General features: G+C 35.9%; 1 protein-coding gene across 1 annotated transcript in view; it reads left to right on the top strand.

Moving 5' to 3' along the window:
* Positions 1 to 21,046, top strand: part of CDH12 (cadherin 12) — a 138,199-nt gene that overhangs the window by 101,289 nt on the left and 15,864 nt on the right. The window contains exons 6-7 of the mRNA XM_042869178.1: positions 1,859 to 2,112; positions 18,528 to 18,664. Of these exons, the coding sequence (XP_042725112.1) occupies positions 1,859 to 2,112; positions 18,528 to 18,664 (391 nt within the window). The remainder of the gene's footprint in view (positions 1 to 1,858; positions 2,113 to 18,527; positions 18,665 to 21,046) is intronic.

The raw sequence follows: 21,046 nt of genomic DNA on the forward strand, positions 1-21,046 counted from the left end.
AGTTAGAATTACTATTTATCCGGGAGCTTAGATTTCTTGTTTACTCTGTTTTAATCTTTATCTCTAGCTTAACCCCTCTTAACTACTTATTTTCCACTCCAGACTGGTTCTGTGAACTCCAGGTTTTCTTCTCCTAAAATATTTTTTAATAGATATTACAATCTACTGTATAAGGATTTGTTTTGCTTGCTCATTTGCGGGGATTTTTTGGTAATATACAACAGTGAACATGAATATTATAGAAATTGAAAGAAGACTATGACAACGATTTGGACAGTGAATCAGCATGTCCTTTTGTAGCAAAGGCAATAGTTAAGGGATTCATCACTTGAGAATAAGACCTTCCATGTTTTTGTTTTGTTTTGTTTTGTTTTGTTTTTGTCGCCTTTAGCTTCTTAGCCTTAGTTTCTTCTTGTAGTCATGATGCTTGAACTCATACTGGCTTTTACTGGGAATTTTATCTGTAGAAGGATGGCTCCATGTGACAGTGGATTGGTCAGCAGCATTTGGCTTTTAAGCTAGATTATTTCTAGGACATATGTTCTAGAATGGCTAATTATAAATCCCCAACTCTGACCATGCATTCTATTAAAATTATAATGTTTTTCATAAGGATTTTAAAGCATTATGCTAGCATCGCAGCAAATGTAAATCAAAGTAACTCCACTGATTTTAATGGAGCGCTGCCTCAATTTACACCAACCAGGCATCTGGTCAATTATGTCTTGTTGTGTAAAGGACAGAAAATGGCATAATTTAAATCTATCCCAGCTGTGACAAATAGCTGGAAACACTGTGGTAATGACGTCTAGAGAAAAAAATAATAAATTTAAAAAAAAAAAAAAAGTTAAAGCTCCTACACTTGTGATCCTGCCCTCTTTTCTAGATATGCTTTCACATTTGGAAAATTTCTATCTCGACAATTATAGGCAGAAGCCACTAGGTGCCAGTCTTACCCAGATGTCAGGAAAATCTTCCTTAACTAATATTAAGAACATGAAAGCCAATGCAGCAAAACCCTTTAACTGAAAATAAAGCTTTTGTGTCTTTTCAACTAAATATCACTGCATTGAGGTTTCAAGATGATAGCTTTTCTAAAACCAAAGATACTAAATTGACGTATATTGACATAAACCCATATGAAAACAACCTGACTGAAGAATGCATTTCCATCAAAAACTCGGATAGGTACAAAAGCTGCTATGATGCCTTCAAGGTGGTAGCAGTTATACCTTGGATCTTAAGGCAGACTAAAGACTGCATTTTCCACATACGTGCTTCTCAAATATACCTCTTGAATAGCAGTTCATTGCTAAGATAACTGTTTTACAGGAATTCACACTGCAAGTCTTATGTGAAAGTTGATTTGACCCATTATTATAGCAGGGTTTTCACTTGAAATCATTTATATTGTTGTCATGTTTCCCTTTTCTGCTAAAAGAAGTTCAAATCTTCTGTTAATGAACTAGATCAACTGGGGATGGCTTACTGCCTGTGCATGGAAATTGTGAATGCTGATCTCCAACTAGCATGCACATAGCTCTTTTGCAAAAGGTAAACTTCAGACAGTTAATTTCAGACATTTACAGAAACTGTTTACATCCATGTCTGTCATTCTGATTTTTTTTAATGTGAAAAAGCAGTCAAGATCAATCTAGACTATTTCAGAAACCACCTTAGCATGAGATGTCCTATCTATTCCTCTTCAGTGACTACAAAACAAATTTAAATTATCAGTACAGAAGCTGAAGTTTACACTGAAGACATCTTAATTTGTAACAGATTAATCCTACCACGGTGAATTTGCAAAATTTAATTTTTAGTCAGGGCTGATATTTTGCTTTTGTTCTTTCCACAGCCATTAGACTTTGAAACAAAGAAGGCATATACCTTTAAAGTAGAGGCTTCCAATCTCCATCTTGACCATCGATTTCACTCAGTGGGTCCATTCAAAGACACTGCCACTGTCAAGATAAACGTGTTGGACATGGATGAGCCTCCAGTTTTCAGCAAGCCTTTGTATACAATGGAGGTGTATGAGGACACTCCCGTGGGGACAATCATAGGGGCAGTGACAGCACAAGACCTCGATGCTGGCAGCAGTTCGATTAGGTAAGAAAGCTTTTCCTCCTTCAGTCACTCTCAGGCAGCCCAAACTGCTGCTGACACTGGATTCAGTAGCAAAGAGCTTAGTAAGAAGACAGAAATTTTTTAAAGTCTGTCACAGTGACAGGTAAATGCTGCTAAAAAACAAAACAAAACAAAACAAAACAAAACAAAACAAAATTGAAAAGAAATGCTAGTTTAGATGATTTAGCTGGAAAAATATAATTAAGTGTGGGTAGTTTCGTATCATACAAGATCATACAAGTTACCATGCAGTGACACGGTTTCAGAGATTGTGTCCTGAGACTAAGGAAGTAAAAACGTTTTGTCTGATGTCAGGATCTTACACAAAAGCTGCTCTGAAAAGTGAAAAAGCAGGCTGTACATTCCATGTCAACAGGTGACAGCGAGTGCTGCCCCTTTCACAGAAACCACTTAGTCTCTACTTCTAGCAAAGAACAAATTTTTTAATAAATAATTGTTACATCTGTCTTGGCTGAGATTGTGAGGATGTGATTGCTGACCTACATGGCTGTGCTCAGCAGTCCTTAGCTTGCCAGCAAAACCTTCTGCTTACTGGTACAGCTTGCTTTCCTGAAATAAGAGAGAGAGAGAGGAGCTACTATACAAATGTAATGTATTGATTTTGCTCACGTATTTCCAGCCTTGCTAGAAATTTTGAAGCAAACCAGAGTTATGCACCAACAAAGAAGCTCCTATGCAAAAATACTGTAAGGTATAGGAAATCATTATGCATACTTCCAGTGCAAATCTATGCTGGTTGTACAAATTTATGCTGGATCTACTTGACTTCAGGAAATATTTTCAGTTGCAGAATGTAAAAAGCAATACTACAGATGTAATAGAAGTCTTCAACTTTTGAATATTAATGTTTATCAGATGGAACTATGATCAAATAATAAAATGTTACTCTTGGCTATGAAGTATACAGACATTACTGCATGCATAACCATTCAAAGTTTGTATTCCAAATGAAATAATTGATTACAAACTTAATTTGGACTATTTAACATAATCCATGTTTATTAACTACGTATATTTTAACTCAGCATTGATATTCCTAAAATGCAAAATACGTTTTAGATTATCTGTTGTATTCCTTTGAAAAAATGTAACGTGAAAGTGTCCAGCTCCTGCTTCATTAATCCACTATTAATTATTGCTTAAATATTACTATTGTTGTTTGCTCCCGTTTTTTAAAAATACATCCTTAATTATTTTCTAATACAGAAAAGTATTTAGTTGTGGGTCTGTGTCACATTTCTGTCCTGACAAAGGATTAAGACATTCTACAACAAAGGCAATGATGGGAACCTTTTCCCCCAGTGGTAGCCTAACAAAATAGTCCCACTGTGTCATTGAAAACAACATTGTATCTTGAAACCAGATAGCAATCTCTGTAATCGCACTGTTGAGCAGTTTTTTGTACGACAGCAGAATCATCATTTCTCAATGGAAGATTTGTTTGTTTTCTTCACAACTCCCTGCTAGGAGATTCAAGTATTTTAAATACTGGTTTGCAACTACACAGGAGATATCACCATTTCAAGGTGGTTTCTCCATACATAGAGCCCAGTAATACTGAATCCTAAGCCATTCTTAGGTGTTCAGGCGAATTTTTTTAATCCTGAAATAATTATTTGGGGGTCCAAATTCTCATTTATGGTTAAAAAATGAGGAATATTACAAAATAGTCTTGTATTCCAGCCTAACTTTTCTACTTACTGACCATGAGCACTTGCAAACTACAGAACTACTCCCAGCATTACTTACTGAATTCAGATGGTTCATGAGTGAAAGATATGAACTATGATCTAGTATTAGAGATTTCTTAGAGGGGCCTGTTCCTACCTAGAATTAAGTCTCACATTGTATTCAATGGATTTTGGAGGGAGGTACTTTGCTTTAAGAGAAGAGATTGGTTCCAGCAAGCCAGGTGACATTCAGTAAAAATTAAGCTAGAAATCTCTCAATGCAGTTTTCTTAGTCCAGCTTTTTAAGATGACTTTAATTTCTATAAATTTTCACATGTCAATCCTGAAATCTCTTATTTAGTTCTCATTTATCTGAGGATAGATTTGATTCTCCATATTGAATTTGATCTTCTGCAGTTCGAATTCAGTGATAAACCTTGTACTAATCCAATACAGGTCTGATTGTGACTTTATGCCCTGGAAGAAATTGCCTGTATTCAAGTGCTGACTTTTTATCCAAGTAAAAATTTTTTACTGTTGTGTTAGTGACCAATAGTCCATGAGTTTAATATTCTTAATACATATGAAGAAATTCAATGATTGTGTTAGAAAGACATAAATTTGGTTCAAAACATTGCATGTGGTTATAATTTTGAAGCTCACCTTAAGTGATTACTGTCTTTCAGCTGTTTAAAATGTAGTTTGTCTCATAGATGTAAAGAATGGCTGCAACAGTTTCTTCATGTTTTAAGGAGGAGTCTGAACATGTTCCAAGTAAATATGCTATCTAAACAAACATGGAAAAGCAAGTGATGTTCTCTGAGGCAACAGACCATGCCATTTTCTGGGTGGCATAGTCTCTATACCAATTAGTTCAATTTCTCTGAAATGTTTTCCTACAGCAGTTTGGCCATTAAGATACCCATTACAATGACAACAAAGTCAACAACCTGCCAAACAATAGATGGGGAAAAAAGACAAATCTGCACTGTATGCAACAGAAGGCAAAATTCTGGGAAACAAAGCTCACATGAAAGGAAGCAGAACAATGTAATCCATGTCATCTGACAAAAACTTCTTTAGCTAGACTTATCAGGAAAGGGGAGATAACAGTAAGAGTGAAGACTGTAAGAAAAATATTTTGCTGGGAGCCATTAAAAACATTCAGGACTGTATACTTCTCTTTTTTCCTGTAAATGGAACCAAGTTGTAAGAACAGGATTTTTAAACAAGTTTGTTTTGCTGGATGGTATTTGCTAGGAAAGATAAAATGAAGAGCAGAGCACACAATCAATAAAAAACAAGAAACTAAGCATGAGGAGAAAAGGGGCCACAAGTATTCAGCACCTGCAAGGGTGACTGTCTTTGAAGCTATTTTGGAGCATTACTCCACAGCACCTGATTTTCAAACTGCATTAAATCTGGAGTTTATTTATCTCAGAAGAGCTATTTTGTCAATTTCTATTTTCTCCACAGTGCTGCAAGAAATGATCTGCGTAAGCGCTAAGATTAAGTCTTAAGTACTTTGCGGACATTAGAAATCCCAAAGCCCTTCTGAAAAGAACAATGAGCTCATGCTGTTCTCAGACTCCTTGTTTGCAATGGCTGTAAATTGTCTATGAGGGAAAAAAAAAACATGTCGTGAAGCTCATGATAATGTGTGTTATTTATGAGTATGCAAATGTTTTAAAATTCATTACTTCTGGTGCAAGGGACGCTAGAACTTTACAAAAATCACTTCTGCATGCATACATACTTTATGGATGCTAGAGACAGGTATTTAAACAACAGCAAATTAAAATGAATGGCAAAACAGTGTTACATGCAATGCTATCTAGAATAGGGAACTTTATCTAACATTGTTTGTGAAGTTTAGCAACTTTACACCAACACCTTTGAAGTTGTCAGATTTCCTAGGGACTGATCTTCTGGCATAAGACATGAAAGGATTTTTGCTCCTGGTGTGAACCCCAGATATGACTCCAATTACAATGAGTATAATATTCCTAGCCATAGAACTGCCCTTCAGATCTCTGTTTGACTCAGGAGCTTTGTCTTACAAACCAGGAGAACCACTCAAAGTAAGAAAGCTGTGGGAACTGAATTATCCTGCCCAAGTTTAGAATCAGGGAACCATGATATTAAAAGATAAATAAATCATGTACTAGACACAGGTCAGTCCTTCTCTCAGTATCTTGGGATCAAGACCATTTTGCCAGCATGAGCTTCCAAAGAAAAAGCCTTATTTATTTTCAGAACTAGTTCACTCTGGTTCAGAAATTGTTATGGGTGTGCAATGCTTTGTCAAATAAAGACTAGGAAAATAGAAATAAGTTTTTTCCTTAAACTGTGTTTTTAATGTTCAAGCACAGGCAAGATAAAGTTACCTGTGTAACAGGATATTACTCGAATTTCTAATCCCATAGATCTTCTGAATTGTTTGTGTGTGTATGTGCACTTTTTATATTTGCTTTTTCTTCAAAGCAATGACTCCTATTCTATGACATCAAAATGTTTCTCATAGCTGCATATATACACGGAAAAACTGGAAGGTTTGTTTCCAGCACCTCATGCATTTAATAGCAGATTAAGCAACAGCTACTTTTCTCTGCATGGTATTGTGCTCGAGGGAGACACTGCCAGTTGGTTTTGCATAGATAAATGATGGCAGGACTTAGGAATTTGGTTTGATTTTTATTGTCACTAGTGCATTCTACACACTGTTCTGTTGTCCTGTCTGTTCCTGTCACCACACAAGCTCTACTCCATCCATCACCTTTATTGAAGTCCCAATCTCCTCAACTATTTTTCAGACCTCTGCTTTAAGTTTTAGTTTATCCAGTCTAACCAATTCAGATTCTTGCACCAGTATGTCTCAGCTCCTGCTCCAGATTGTTATAATTTCTAATCCTCTTACTGTTTTCTTCTATCTTTTATGATATATCTAATACCAGTCTCCTATTTTAGGGTTCATCTTTCTCTCTTGCTCACCTGGTTTCTTTTTCCTCCTGAGCCACATCCCTTTAGCTTACAGTCCCACTTTGCTGCCTTTTTTCCTTGTGCTAATGACAGATGCCTTTTTTTAAAAAAATTTCAGAGGATTGTTCTTTTTTTCCTCTTTGTTCTGGATACTTCAATATTATTTCTACATTTCTAGAAAAAAAAAAAAGTTTATTTTCCCTGTATCCCAAGAGATACTGTCGTATTTGATCCTTCCCCAACAATATCTCTAATTTGAAGTCTCATTTGGCTCAGTGATCATTCAAGTACTATATATACACATTTCCATCTGCCTACCTTCAAGCAATGCTGGATAACTAACTTACTTCCTCCTCCTATTTCTCCCCCCTTCCTGAATTCTGTTCTCTAGCTTCTACACTTTGTCTTCATAACCTGAAACAATCACATCTTGCCTTCCATCTTCCTTCTCCCATGCATTCCTCCCCAGTACAGTCTCAGATCCTATTCTGCTCAATGAGGTGGCTTCCTGCTCAGCATCTGTACACTTGTAGGAATCTGAGAGAAAAGTGACTGCTCTTCAAGACAAGCCATAAAAATCTCCATCTTCTGATTATGAACTGTCGTTTGAAAGCAATCATTTTGTTTCAGCTTAATTCCCGCTATACAGCAGTCACAGAAATGGAAAGTATCTGCTTTGACTTTACTGTGAAGCAAGATGAGTGTAATATTAATTCCTTTCATAACAGTTTACATTAATATGCTTTGTTTCACATTTGCAATAGAATATGTACCCAAGAGCATTCAGTTACGTGGCTCATTGACAAGTGACACAGTAATATCAATTGAAGAACTGTAGTGCCTTGTTCCAGAAATCAAATGGAGCTGCTCCTGTAGCCACTACGAGAAAAGTACAGTTTTGTTTTAACCTTAGTCTGAAATATGTAGCCTTAAGACTGAAGGGAACACATGCCATTCCTTGCTGGGGATGGTAAACATTTTATTCATTGGCCTTGTGTGATATTGCAGCATGTACACTGCGAACAGCCAGAGACTTTAGCTGTGGAACACTCCTTCACATTTTGGAGCAGATGCAGACTAATTTTTCAGTCTGTGTGGGTTTTTATAAGACTAGCAAGAACATGGAGTAAAGGTAAATATTTTCTGGCCCAACTAATCAAATGTGTGCTAGGGGAAAGTTATATCTTTACAAGTACCAGATTGCTAGGATTCTTTTGACATGCAATTATTATTATTATTTTCCCTAGATCTGCTTCTGGAGCAGTTGCAGCTGCAAATCTTATTTCCCAAATCCAGCAAGGCAAAATCAAATTAAATCAGGGTTTAAAATTGACGAAGGCAGGTAACCTTTATTTATAGTTAGGAAATTCTCAATTTACTGATGCTTGTGAAGAACAGCGAGTGATCTCCCGTTGGCATATGCAATCATATTAAGCTTTTGAAAGTCGGGAGTTTGGAAGTAAAAGTATATGTAGACAAAGTATGTAAGAAGTTTAGGCACTACTGCTTTCAGTGATTGACCTGTTTGTGGAGAAAATGGATGCTGAAAATCAAGAGTACATTCAGCTCAAAGGCAGAAAAAAAGGAACTTGGCAGGGAAAGCTTTTAAATTAACTGAGCATACCTAAGAAGCCAGAAAGAAAGGAAAGAAGCAATATGACTGTAATAGCTCTGGTTTACTTCACAGCACTTGTACCACCTGGTGATGTGATCTTACAAAGCTGGTTCATATCCCAGAGCACAAACTGTCATTTTATTTCAGCTCATATAATAGTCTTTTTAGTTTCTGATCAAGAGCTGTTACTCCAAATTTCTCCAGCAATGGATTTTTCAAACATTCTAAAAAGCAATTGTGAGATTAAAGCAGAGGTTTAATGGTTGCAGCCATGTCACCTCAAGCTGTGAACTTCTCATGGCTCAACAGAAAGAGAATTATGAAGGGTCAGGTCTTAAACCAACATCTAAGCAAAGCTTATCTGCTTCATGTAACATTGTCAGTTGGTTATTCTGCACAGTCATAAACAGAGTCAAACTTGCAATATTATTTCTGTTATAAATTTAAGATTCCCAGTATTTTTAATTATAGATCTTATGGCCTTTTCCATAAGAATGCATATTTTAACCATTGTGATATAAGCAGATTTCAAGTTCTAGCAGTCTGAATTTCTCCTTCAGTTGTTTGTAAACATATCTTTACTTTTCTGACCTGAAATGATCTAGTTTATGGCTGTGATTAAATAATTAATTGCCTTTAAGCAAGAGTTCCTTATATATTTGGTCATTTATTTGCTTGTAAGCTCTTTAATGTCCTTTAAACAGCCTTTTTTTTCAAAGACACATTTTAGGATTTACATGCAAAGAAATTTCAGTCTCACACTGATTGCAGACCTGTGGATGGATCTCATATGCTTCTATTTTCCCCTTTCTAGCTGGGATAATAGCACAGAATCATTCCAGATGGCTCTGGATGTGAGAGGAGCAAAGCTAAACAGAATACAGTGCTGAGGTTCAGTATGGCCAAACAGAAAAGGAATGTTGCGGAGGCAATAAGAAACAAAAAATGTAGACTGTGGAGGAAATGTGACATGGAAATTCCAGTTCATATAGGAGGAGAGCAGAATCAATTTTAGAGGCAAATTACTGGACTTGACATGGCTTGTGTCAGGCCACCAGGCCATAGGGAATCACGGATGTGCTCATCAAGAACTTTCTACCTGAGGCTCTCATGAGGAAATCTTTGTAAAGGTGACTCCACAGTGACATTATTCTCTATGGATTCTGGGTTTCATTACATGAGCAAAGGACTGCACAGGAGAACTGATAAAGGAAAGCTTGGCTAATCTCATAGCGGCAGAGCCATCCTGAGTAATCCCTTATATCCCTTTATAAACATCCCTTTATAAACATTTAACCAAACTGGGTTTGAAGCAACAGTATAGCCTCCAGTTCCTGACTGCACTGTGTGCTGCCTTGTTTGGATCTACTTGTGGCCCAGGTCAGTCCCAGGTGAGGATCCAAGCAAGTGATAAATCCTCCACTGAGCCACAGTTTTCTCTGGAGTCAGCATGACTGCTGTTTTGTGCTTTGTCCCAACACTTTACTTCAGCCTTGAGAGAAAAAGGAAAGATTTATTCAGGTTTTAGTATCCAAAAGATATAAAACAAAGCTAATATTTATGTGATGCAAAAGGAAAGTGATCAAAGACTGTTCTTGTTCAATTTATGCCTTTAGGTTTACAAGAGCTGTACTACTTCTTGCCTTAGAACTTTATTGAACAGTAAAACATTTCAGCCTAAATGAAGGACTGAGGCAGCATAACACAGCTTCATTTCTCTGTTCTATCCCCTGGTGCTTGGGTTGCATGCAGCTGGTGCAAAATGAAGTTTTAGCTTCTACAAAAGCTGAACATCTGATGTAGCATCCCAGATCCCTTTGCTCTCCCTGTTTTCTTAGGATTTTAAGGCAGGAGGCACTTAACTTCATTTTCACCCTAGCTTTCTATACTCCCTCTACCCATTGATAGCAGTACTGAGGTACATCCAGACACCCAGCATAGCAGACCTTTTCCCCACCAAAACACAGCAGAGCAGTAGCTCTTCACTAAGTTGGAGCAGCTCCTCCAGCCATTGGGTTGTAGAGCTGCACAGCACAACATGGGGAGCACCACGATAGACAAATCCACACTTCACAAATTCAGTAAAACGGTGCTCAGAATCTACAATTTGTGGTCCTGGTAGAGTAAGTGCTCTCATGTTTTTCTACCATAGCAGTATAGAAAATTCAGGTTGAAGAGTTGGAAGGGGTTGAACCCAGTGTGTTTCCTGCAGCTCCACATTCCTACTATGTTCTTCCTCCTCCAAATAACTGAAGATTAAGTAAACTGCAGGACAGAGCTGCCTTCCACCATGTTGTCCTGTGATTCTGCCTGCTCAGTGAGGCAGTGAAAATGATGTTAAAACTGAATAAAGACAATGCATTTTCTGATGTGGCAATGTCTTTTGATAAGATACTCAGCTTGTAATGAGAAATGCAAAAGCAGAAAATGGAGCTGACTGCAAGGATTAATAAACAGATGAACAAAAATCTTTAGATGAAGGGCAGGGAGGAAGCACTGGAACTTGTCAACAGGCAGAACTGACAGTTTGGAGAGGCTGATAACTGAGCTGCAGCATGTTTTATTTCTCATATTGTCTAGCATGTTTTACGAAAATCCTTATGTAAGATTTATAAGCCTTATGAAAAGTTTAAAAGCTTCTCAGTGGATTCTGGCCTATTATTAGAGTCTGGGTGTCTGCAGCCACTGCTTCTCTGTCAATTCTGCATAATGTTCCATTTTGTCCAAAGAAGCAAAGAATAATTTGTTTACACTGCTACTAATCATTACATATCAGGTAAGCTCTAAGCTCCTGACTGCTAAAATCACTAATCTTGATTTTAAAATGCATAAATATGCACCTACATATGAAGGACTGTGAACCCAACCATGCATTATTCAGGAGACTCAAACTATATTAATTTTTTCACGTGGAAAATCTCCTGTTGTATGAAAGACATGAGGATGATGAGCATGAGTCGATCTAACAAGAAGGGTTTGCTCCTCCCAGTCTGCACAAATTCCTTCCCTTTTCTATATCACTTGGGTCTGATGTGCAGTGTTTGTGCAGCTGTGGTTCTTCTGGGATCTGGATGGTATCTGGAGGATTACCCAAAGTGTGGGATCCGAGAGGAAACTTCCTTTGGAGTGACTGCTAATGCCTTAGCAGCATTCTCAAGAACGCTAATGCCTGAAGCGGTGTTCAGTGAAGGTATAGGAGCTTGTGCTCCCTTTAGCTGAGATGGCTTAATAAATTATTTAAACAAATAAACAAAAAAAGACAACTTTCCAGAAAAGCACGTGCCACTTTGGAGCATTATCACATCTTTACATTTTTTGGCTAATGACAGGAAAATTTTATAGCAAGACATCAAGTGCTATTTTGCTGTTATTAACTTCAGGCTTTTCCGGTAACACTTAGTAACAATGAATATATCAGATTAAATTTGTGTAAATATGTTTCACTAGATTTCCTTCCTCTAAACAAAAGAACACAAAATTAAAATCAGACTACTAAGAATATAATTTCTGTACCAGAGGTTCATAATACTGAACAATTTAATTTTTAAAGTCTTGTTGATATTACCAGAATTGAGGTTGATAAAAAGTACTTTATTTTATTAGATATGTTTAATTTTCTATGCATATAGAACTTTGTACGCATAAAGAAACTCAGTTGCTGGGTTGTACCTTGGAAAGGGACTTGAAAATACATGAGAAAAAGCCTTGTGGTTGTATTAACACAGGACAACGTGAGTAATATGCAAAGACTTCGTCTGCTACTGTTTCGAGAATAGTGTATTATGCCTTATTTTATATTTTCATGTTGCAGAGAAGAGAAAAAAGTAATTTACTTTTTTTTTTACTATTATTTCATATTTTTTGTATATATATTTTTTACTATTACTGCACTTGTAAAAATTTTCAGACAACATTTTTGAGTTAATAGAGAATCAAAAGACTCAGGATCAAGGGTAATCTTTAAATCTAATGAGAGTATGAAAAAGAGTCTAAAGTTACTTAATATTGATTCAGTGCTGCTGAATTTAGTAATCTGATTTAATAATCTATTCTGTTCAGCCCTAAAAACAGATAATTCAGGTTATTATCATTTAGCACAAGAAAACATTCACTTTTTATTTTTTTTTTTAACTGTATGTCTTCACTAAGCATGCGTAGTCTATTGAGGACTTGTATTAAAAATCCACGATTGCATCTTTAGTAAAATTATGACAAACACTCCTCAGTTTTGACTGGAAATTCAGATATTTCCAGTTATCAGCCATCAGGAGCTGAAGAGTTTAGCACTTACATTTAAGAAGAGCAGAAGTTAGTGAGGTGGTAAAGAACTGATGTATCAAGTGCATATGTATGTACATGTGGTGATGTTTCTTTGATATTTACACAATGAATATATAATCATAGGAACTACAGCAAGGAAGTTTTATTGTCAGGATGGGAGTTTGAAGGACACAAACTTGTTTGCATGCTTAAACTTCTCTGATATTTTAATTTCTTTTAAGGCTTGACTTGAGCTATGAATGTCTTCTTTCTCATTTTAGAAGCAATTTGCTGTTTCTATACTTTTTAGTAACAGCAATCTTAAAAAATGTATATATGTTTGTAATTTAAATATTTCAAACTGAATCATAGTGCAGATTTGTGACAATGTTTCACATGCAGATAGTGTTCCCTGGTATGTGTCATATACATCACTATTATAGGGACTAATGGGATTATTCAGTCCATCTTTCTAGAAATTTCCCTGACTGTACAGTCTCCATTACTTCACCCAGCTTAACTTTGCAGTATCAAGTGACAGAACTGGTATCATTTTGTACAGTGTAATATACATCACTGCCAGAAAGATTCTGCTGCATAACATAATTTTTTTATTTCTTAATTTCATCCTTCCACTCCTCTGCTAGGAACTAAATAATACTTTTCTTTTAATGGTGTTTAAGCCCTTCAGCTATCTGTAGATAATTATCATGTCTTCCTTTTGTCATCTCTTATCCAAGCTAAACATATTTTGGCTCTTTTAATCTTTCTTTAAAATTCAGCCTGCCTACACCTAAGACAGTTTTTCTTGGACTCTCTCTGATATCTGTCTGATGATGTGATGACCAAAATATATTGCAGAGGTCCATTTTCTCAACAGCTAGTTATATGCAGAGATTATTAATTTCTAGCTGCAGTGCATGAATGTGGTACAGATGAAAATTCCTTTGGACTTTCAAGTAGTCAAATCACATTTCAAGTCTCATTTGCATTCTTCTAGTCCCTCAACCCTTTTGCCAGTCCTGTTTTACATTTTTCTTTCATCTATTTAATTATGTACGTGTTGGAACTATGAAAAATCCTAACCGCTCATGATTTCCAACTGAATCTTAGTATCTTTTGTTTATGTTTATAATGTACTTTTTTTATATATAATCAACATATCTTTTATATGATAGGTGGTATTTAATTGTCCCAAGTTAGCATAGTTTAAAACATACTTTCTCTTAAAAATGATGCATCTTTTTATCCCACCACATAAGGAATTTTCTAACATCTAAAGTGCTTCATTCCAATGCTTGCTTGGGTTTATCATGTGGTTGTTGGAGTAATAAGATGCTTTCTAAATTGGGATTGACAGCCAAATCATTCAGTGTATAGAGAGAAAATCTTCGATTTGGGCTTTCTTAGAGTCACCATCTGGGTTTGCTTTAGCTACAGTTTTACAATAGAAATGGGAATACAGACAAGACCATTTATACTGATGAATGGCATGAATGATGTGTAACAATCCAGAAACAAAGATGAAAAGTACTGCAATGTCCCCCTTTCATTTTTCTTTTCTTCTTTTAGAAGACTGGTTTTAATTACTGTTCCTTATTTGTTGAACAGTAAAACAAAAGAGAAAAAGAGTATTTAAATGTTAAATGTGTTATTGTTCACTGAACTGGTTAATTCATTTTATTCTTCATGCCAATTTCAGTTGAATGTGCTTTCAAATGATTTTCTGCATGTGTGCTAGTAAAGCAGGAGCAAGTTTGGTCTGAGTGCCTTTAGCTTAATGACTTCTCTGCATGTATGGTCCAAGCTTCCCTTCTCTTCTTACTTTGAAAACAGTGACAATGTTTGTAGGCAGCACTTTTTCTTCACTTTTCCTTTAGCAACTAGGCTTAGTAAAATCTCTTCTCATGCTCACCATTTTGTCGAGAATGTACCCCACAGTTCTCAAGGCCATTTCTGCTGGGCAGAAGAAATTTTTTCTACATTGTTAGGACCAAAGGACACTGCCAAGTCGCAGGTTCTACAGCCTTCTGTGCATACTGCCACCTCCCACCCCTTCTTAGCGTGACCTGTTATCACACATCCCATAGCAGCAGCAGGACAGCTGTCTGGATCATTTATTCATGGTATAACAGTCTGAAGCAACTGAATTTGACTACTTGATGGCTCAGAGTTCCTATTATCTTCAGAAGGATGATCTGCTGTCACTTATGAATTCAGCACCCCTCCCACAGGCACTCTGCTATCTTCTGTGCTGCAGGCGGAGTAGACAGTCTCCCTCAGAGCTTTCTCGTGAGCCACAGACCATTCACAATTTAGCCAGAATGAATGCGAATTATTATACGTGCTCCTTAAGAGGGAAGTGTGTTTTTGTGAACACTCCAGGTGAGAGTCCTCCAGATTTGGCTCCAATTATTTTATAAATCAAATATTTCCACTCTGTCTTCTCTATCCTACCTGATGTACAAATACAGCTATTGTTGGGAAGACTGAAATAATGTTAGTAAATATACATCCTTCCACACTCATTCCTACTCAGTAATACAACCTTGAACATAGTTCTCTGCTGAGTGGTATTTGCAGGAAGTTACATTATACAAAGTCTCTGCTTTGACAATGACTATGAGCTATTTCTCAGCTTCCTGATACTGAGTTCTCCCAGGAGACCAATTCAGGTGCTTCTAAAATATATTGCTGCTGTGTTCAGAGTCAACAAGAAAGGCTGTGCCAGTACATCCTAACTTTTCCAGGAGAGAGCTGCCTCCTGGGATTAGTGCACTGACCGTGGCCTGTTTCACAGGAAATCTAGGAATTTAAACAAACCAATCTCAGTTGTTTCAGACTGCTAGACCATGACTAGAAGATCTAGACAGCTGTCCTAATAACAGCATTTCAACAACAGTCCTCTTTGTGTCAGTCTAACAAAAAATGTCAGGCTTTATGTTCCAGATACCTGGGTCTGTCTCTGGAAAGTTACTGATTTTTCAGACTGACGACTCTTTTCTCATTTCTTCTTTTCTTGAAGGTGTTTCTTTTGTTTGTTTATTTTTTGTTTGTTTGTTTTCCCGCTGAAGGAAAAGACAGAATTCAGGTCTTAGGAAAAGTTTTGCTGTGCTCATTACAGAAAATCTCACAGTGAATGCCAGACTATATGAAAAAAAATGTTTTTGGACCATAAAAGGAAACTTCACTTCTTTTAGGGTCTTCCCAAAATTAGAACTTCCTTTGAGATTCCTCAACAGTTCCCATTTAAAAACTAGCCAGACCAAGTCCAATTCTTTTCCTAAGAAATATCCAGCTATTTCCTAAGAAATATCCAGAAAGTCCAACTCTTTTCCTAAGCATTACAAATTTACTAAAGAAGGAGGAAACAATTCTATGTCCAGAAGAGCTATGTATGAGAGGATCTTCTGACAGAATTTTTTTCATGAGTTCTGCACATAGATAGACTGTGAAAGGAAGGAGAAAGGACATTTGCCTTTTTTTTCTTAGAGAATATATATTTTATCCAACGCATCCCCAATACTTCTATTTCTGTTCCATATCTAGTCTAATTTTGGGGCTGAAATAACTGTCTGTTCCGTCTCTATTTTTACCATATGTGCCTTCTTTACCATAAAGAGAAAGAAGGAAGGCATGTCTTCAAACATAATGCCAAAGTAATAAATAAATAAATTCATAAAAAATACCAACAGTTTTGGCATAATAATATCCACAGTTTGAATGCAAATGAAGACAATGAATTTTGAAGAACTATTACAACCAATAAAATCTATTTTTATTACACTATTCTATTCACACTGATCTCGCTTCCTCTGAAGCCAAAAGAATTCTGGCATTAGTTTCATGAGGAGTAGTGCCAGTCTTGCAAAGCCTATTTGGAACTTTGATCCTGCTGATGCTGTGTTTAGGAGTAGGCATATTGAGTTTATGCATGAAGTTAACCACCTATGTGAATGCTTGCAAATAGATTATTAGATTCTGGTCTTACAAGTAGCTATAATTAAATTCAACTTTGGAAACAACAGTGTGAAGGATCTTGCACTTTGAACTTGGTCCTGTATTTTCTTCACTGACTTATATTGTTGGTGTGTAGGATATTTAGATGGAGCTGATCTTCCATGGGCTGAAGATAAGTTACTTTCTCATGCTTTGATAGGACATTTGTGTGTGGCTGAGTATTTAATATCTATTAAAAATGAAAAGTATGAACAATTAATTTTACTGCTTTTGAAAGAGTATCTCATGTTTCTAAGAAATGGCATATATATTTTTCATATTTTTTATGTCAACTAAATTTTGAATGAGATTGAAATTGCAAATGTGGGTAGAAAATGTGCTTGCTCAGCTGCGTTAAAGGATATATTCAGATTTTAGCAAATCATAGGTGAGGCTCTTCAAATAAAGCAGTGAACTGATAGTGATGACTATCAATTGAAGTAAACTATTTCATCTACAGACAGGATTAGAAAATCCTGTCAAAATTATAAGAATATAATTTTGATGAAATGAAGTCATATGCTCTATTGTGATTTTTTTTATTATTTAAGCCTCCTTTTGCTATTAGCATTCATGAGTCTCATTCTAAAGCCTCCTTTTGCTATTAGCATTCATGAGTCTCATTCTAAGGGAATGTGCAATTTACCTTTTTGTAACATTGCTTCCTTCTGTAGAAATAAGCTTGATGTTTAACATTACATTACAAATACATTCTTTCCATAATCTACACTTATCAGAGAAGGAAATACTATCTTTTGCTTTTAGTCTCACTGCTCTACATGCAATGTGGTGCCATAGGTACATTCCTCTGGACTTTATGAACTTCTAAATGTAACTGTTGCGAGTGCTACTTTTGTTTATTGCCTACTGCTCAGAAATGTGGTTTTCATTTTCATCGTGCCTGGTTTTTGAGAAACACAGTCTAGGTATGAAGAGAGCAGCAATGAAAAGGAAATTAGTTGCTAGCGGCACTGCATCAGAAGAATTATTCTGTTATGACTATAAACAGTGGCATCAAATGAGAAAATAGACTTTCAAATTAATTAGCATTTAGGGAAAATGGTTTTGGAGTAATTATCAGATTGCTTTTAAGTGGCTACATCTACAAGCACATCTCTTCTTTCTAATATGTCCTTGGTAGGGACGAATAACAAATGCATACATGTTTTGAGTTTTGATTTTGTCCTGTGTTCATCCTTTTTTGAGAAAGAATAAAAAAAATGAATAATGTTGCCCCATTCCTTTCAACTCCAGTGCAAGTCAGACTTGTTCGTTCCTCCCAAAAGCAAAGAGCCTTTTAATGCTATTGTATAGGTAAGGGTAATAAGCCTACTGAGGTCTTCTGTACTATGACTGTTCTAATATTCTTTTGGTAAAGGACCTCTAAGTAAGTAGACTGCACTAACAGTCAGTCTACAAGGACACCTCTCTGTCTGCCTATTAAGGCTATTGTAGCTATGAATATACCAGATCTGAGCCACTATTCATCACTAAACAAGCACTGTTTCACAACTTTTCTTTTTTTCCCTGTGAGCTTTTCTAGTGCTTTACAAACAGGCATAAGTGATCGCGTCAACAAAAGCTGTGCATTAACTTCTTGGGAGCCCATTTTCAAATAATCTATACAGGAGAAGTAGTAAGTCTTATATTATATACTCATTTTTCCCCTTGAATACTCCAACTCTGTAATAAATAAGCAAGCAAACAAATCATAGCTTATTGTCTTCTTCCTGCAAAGATGGCAATAGCTGGGAAGAGAAAAATAACAGTTCCAGCTAGCTAGACTGCTGTTATGATAAATGTGTAATCATTGTACATTTGCATCTACTCTGTTTAATATTTTTCGTATACAGATACTTCATCGATTGGAAGAATGATGTGGACAACTACTTTACAATAGATGCTAATGAAGGAACCATTGCTACTAATGAATTACTGGACAGAGAAAGCACAGCACAGTACAATTTCTCTATAATTGCAAGTAAAGTTAGTAAGTATGACACAAACTGAATTAATATGCTAATGTGTTTGTTTTTTTTTCAGAATATAGTGCTTGAGCATAAATATACTGTGGAGAATGCATATATTACCAAGAAATGATTTAGAAATGCCCAATAAATATCATTTTCCCAGATTGACTATAAGGCTGCATGACATGCAAATAGGCCTGTACAGTAATGGTTTTCTAGTAGTCCTCGTGCAAGAACAATTCCTTCAGAAGCTGAAAAAACTTATCAACAAGAATGCCTGAAAACAAAAGAGAACGTATAGAGACCTTCCTCTGCATGTACACATTCATTTAATTCTCAGACAAGAATTACAGTAAAATAGAGTCATGATAGCATGCTAATAAGTTAAAGCACTAAATGAATCAACTTATGTGCTGTCTCTTTCATTTTGAATTTTCTCTCTGCCCAAGACTCTTTCTTCTTAACCACTTGTTTTCTATTACTGTATTGTTGGTTTTGTTTGCTTTATTCCTTTATGCCTTCTCCCACAAAGCTTTTATTTGCAGATAAGAGCTCCCTTCTTCTCATGTATTAAGTAGCTCCAACTTTCTTCACTGTCATCCTGTGTAGCATTTGTAGCATTCTTCCTTCATGATCCTGCCAAACTGAAAGTCTGGTAGGTGTAAACCACTATTTGAATGAGAATTTTGGTCTTCTAGAAGATGTGTAAAGACCACAGAAATCTTTCTTGGCACATAATAAACTGTACAAAAATATGCCTGGTATATTTCCTATTCGTTCTGTATTGTTTGTGTGTCCAGAAAAACAAATAACTTGTTTTCTTCAATATATTTCTTGGCACTGAGATGTCACTTACAAATGTATAATGTCTACACTCACCTAAGTGTTAATATAAATATCAGCATTTACACATTTCTGAAGAGCAGATTCAAGAGAATGAAGCCAGGCTCCTTTTGCTGGTGCCCAGTAACAGGACAAGCTGTAATAGGCACGAAGTGGAACACGGGAAGTTCCATCTGAACATGAGAAAGAACTTCTTTGCATTGAGCTAAAAATAGAGCACTGGAACAGGCTGCCTAGAAAGGCTCTGGAATCTCTTTCTCTGGAGATATTCATGACCCACCTGGATGCTTTCCTGTCTAACCTGTTGTAGGGAACCTGCTTTAGCAGAGGGGTTGGATTCAATGATCTCCAGAGGTCCCTTCAAACCCCTATGACTCTGTGATTCTATGATTCAATATGTAATACATTCTATTAACTATTCTATTAACTATTATATATAGTTAATATATATATATATATATGTAGTTAATATAGAATATATTACTATTCTATTAACAAGGGAGATATTGGAAGCAAAGAAAGCATATATTAAAATAAAAATAGCTGTAGTTATCTCAAGGAGAACTCATGGGATCACTACCTGAAGTCTGGAAAACTAACAGGGACACTAGTCAAATGAACACTTGAATTTTATCCTTAACTTGAGATAGGAATAGATTAGCAGAAGAAACTAAACTTTCACAAGTGATTGATTGTATGGACTATAAGTATTTGCGTATATTGAAAGTCCAGAAGAACTGTACTTCATTTTCAGAGAAACTGAAAGGCTGTAGTGAAGAAGTCTTGTAATACTCTACATTTCAGTAATGCTTAATTATTTCTGGTGGATAAGGATCTCCTGAGAACTGTAAAATCTTTCTGCAATAAGGTTGTACTTTTAATAAACTTAATAGGAATCTGTTTATTATTACCTAGAGTAATTAAAGCTAGCTAAAATCTCCAAGTTTACATTTCTACATAATGTTATGCAACACTGAAGCAGGCAGTCTATATTACGAAATTCCCAATTTCAACACCTAGTTAAGATTCTACACCTGAGACATACATGCGATTCATTTTAGCATACATCAAAATATTTATAAAGCATTATCCATAGCAATACAAATAATTGCTGTACCTGTACTAGAGCAGTATTGGATAATTTTGGAAGATTTTATGTATATTATCTCAGAACTTTATATGCAGTTGTATAAGAAATTACACAGAAATAAACACCGGGTTTGAGAAATAGTACACTACACAGCGAAGAAAGCCAAAAAGAAGAGTGGGAACACATGAAATAAAAGAGGGAAAAAAATAATATTTTGGGGAATTTTCTGCTACAATAAAGATGTGACCCATTTAGTGCTTATATAGAAACAGTGCAATAATCATCTCTTGTAGTAACAGGATGCTGAACAGCGCTTTGACATAGATCTGATTGCCAAGTGGTCCAATATTGCAAATAGCTGCACAAACTTACCCCAGGACTTTAATTCTTATCTAAATATTTTCAACTCTTGTTGAGCACATATTTAAAATAAAGAGATTTCAAACTATTAATAGCCATTTCAATTTCT

Source organism: Lagopus leucura, unplaced genomic scaffold (assembly GCF_019238085.1).
Source record: "Lagopus leucura isolate 7727_CA_CO unplaced genomic scaffold, USGS_WTPT01 Super-Scaffold_100002, whole genome shotgun sequence".
In the NCBI taxonomy this organism is placed as follows: domain Eukaryota; kingdom Metazoa; phylum Chordata; class Aves; order Galliformes; family Phasianidae; genus Lagopus; species Lagopus leucura.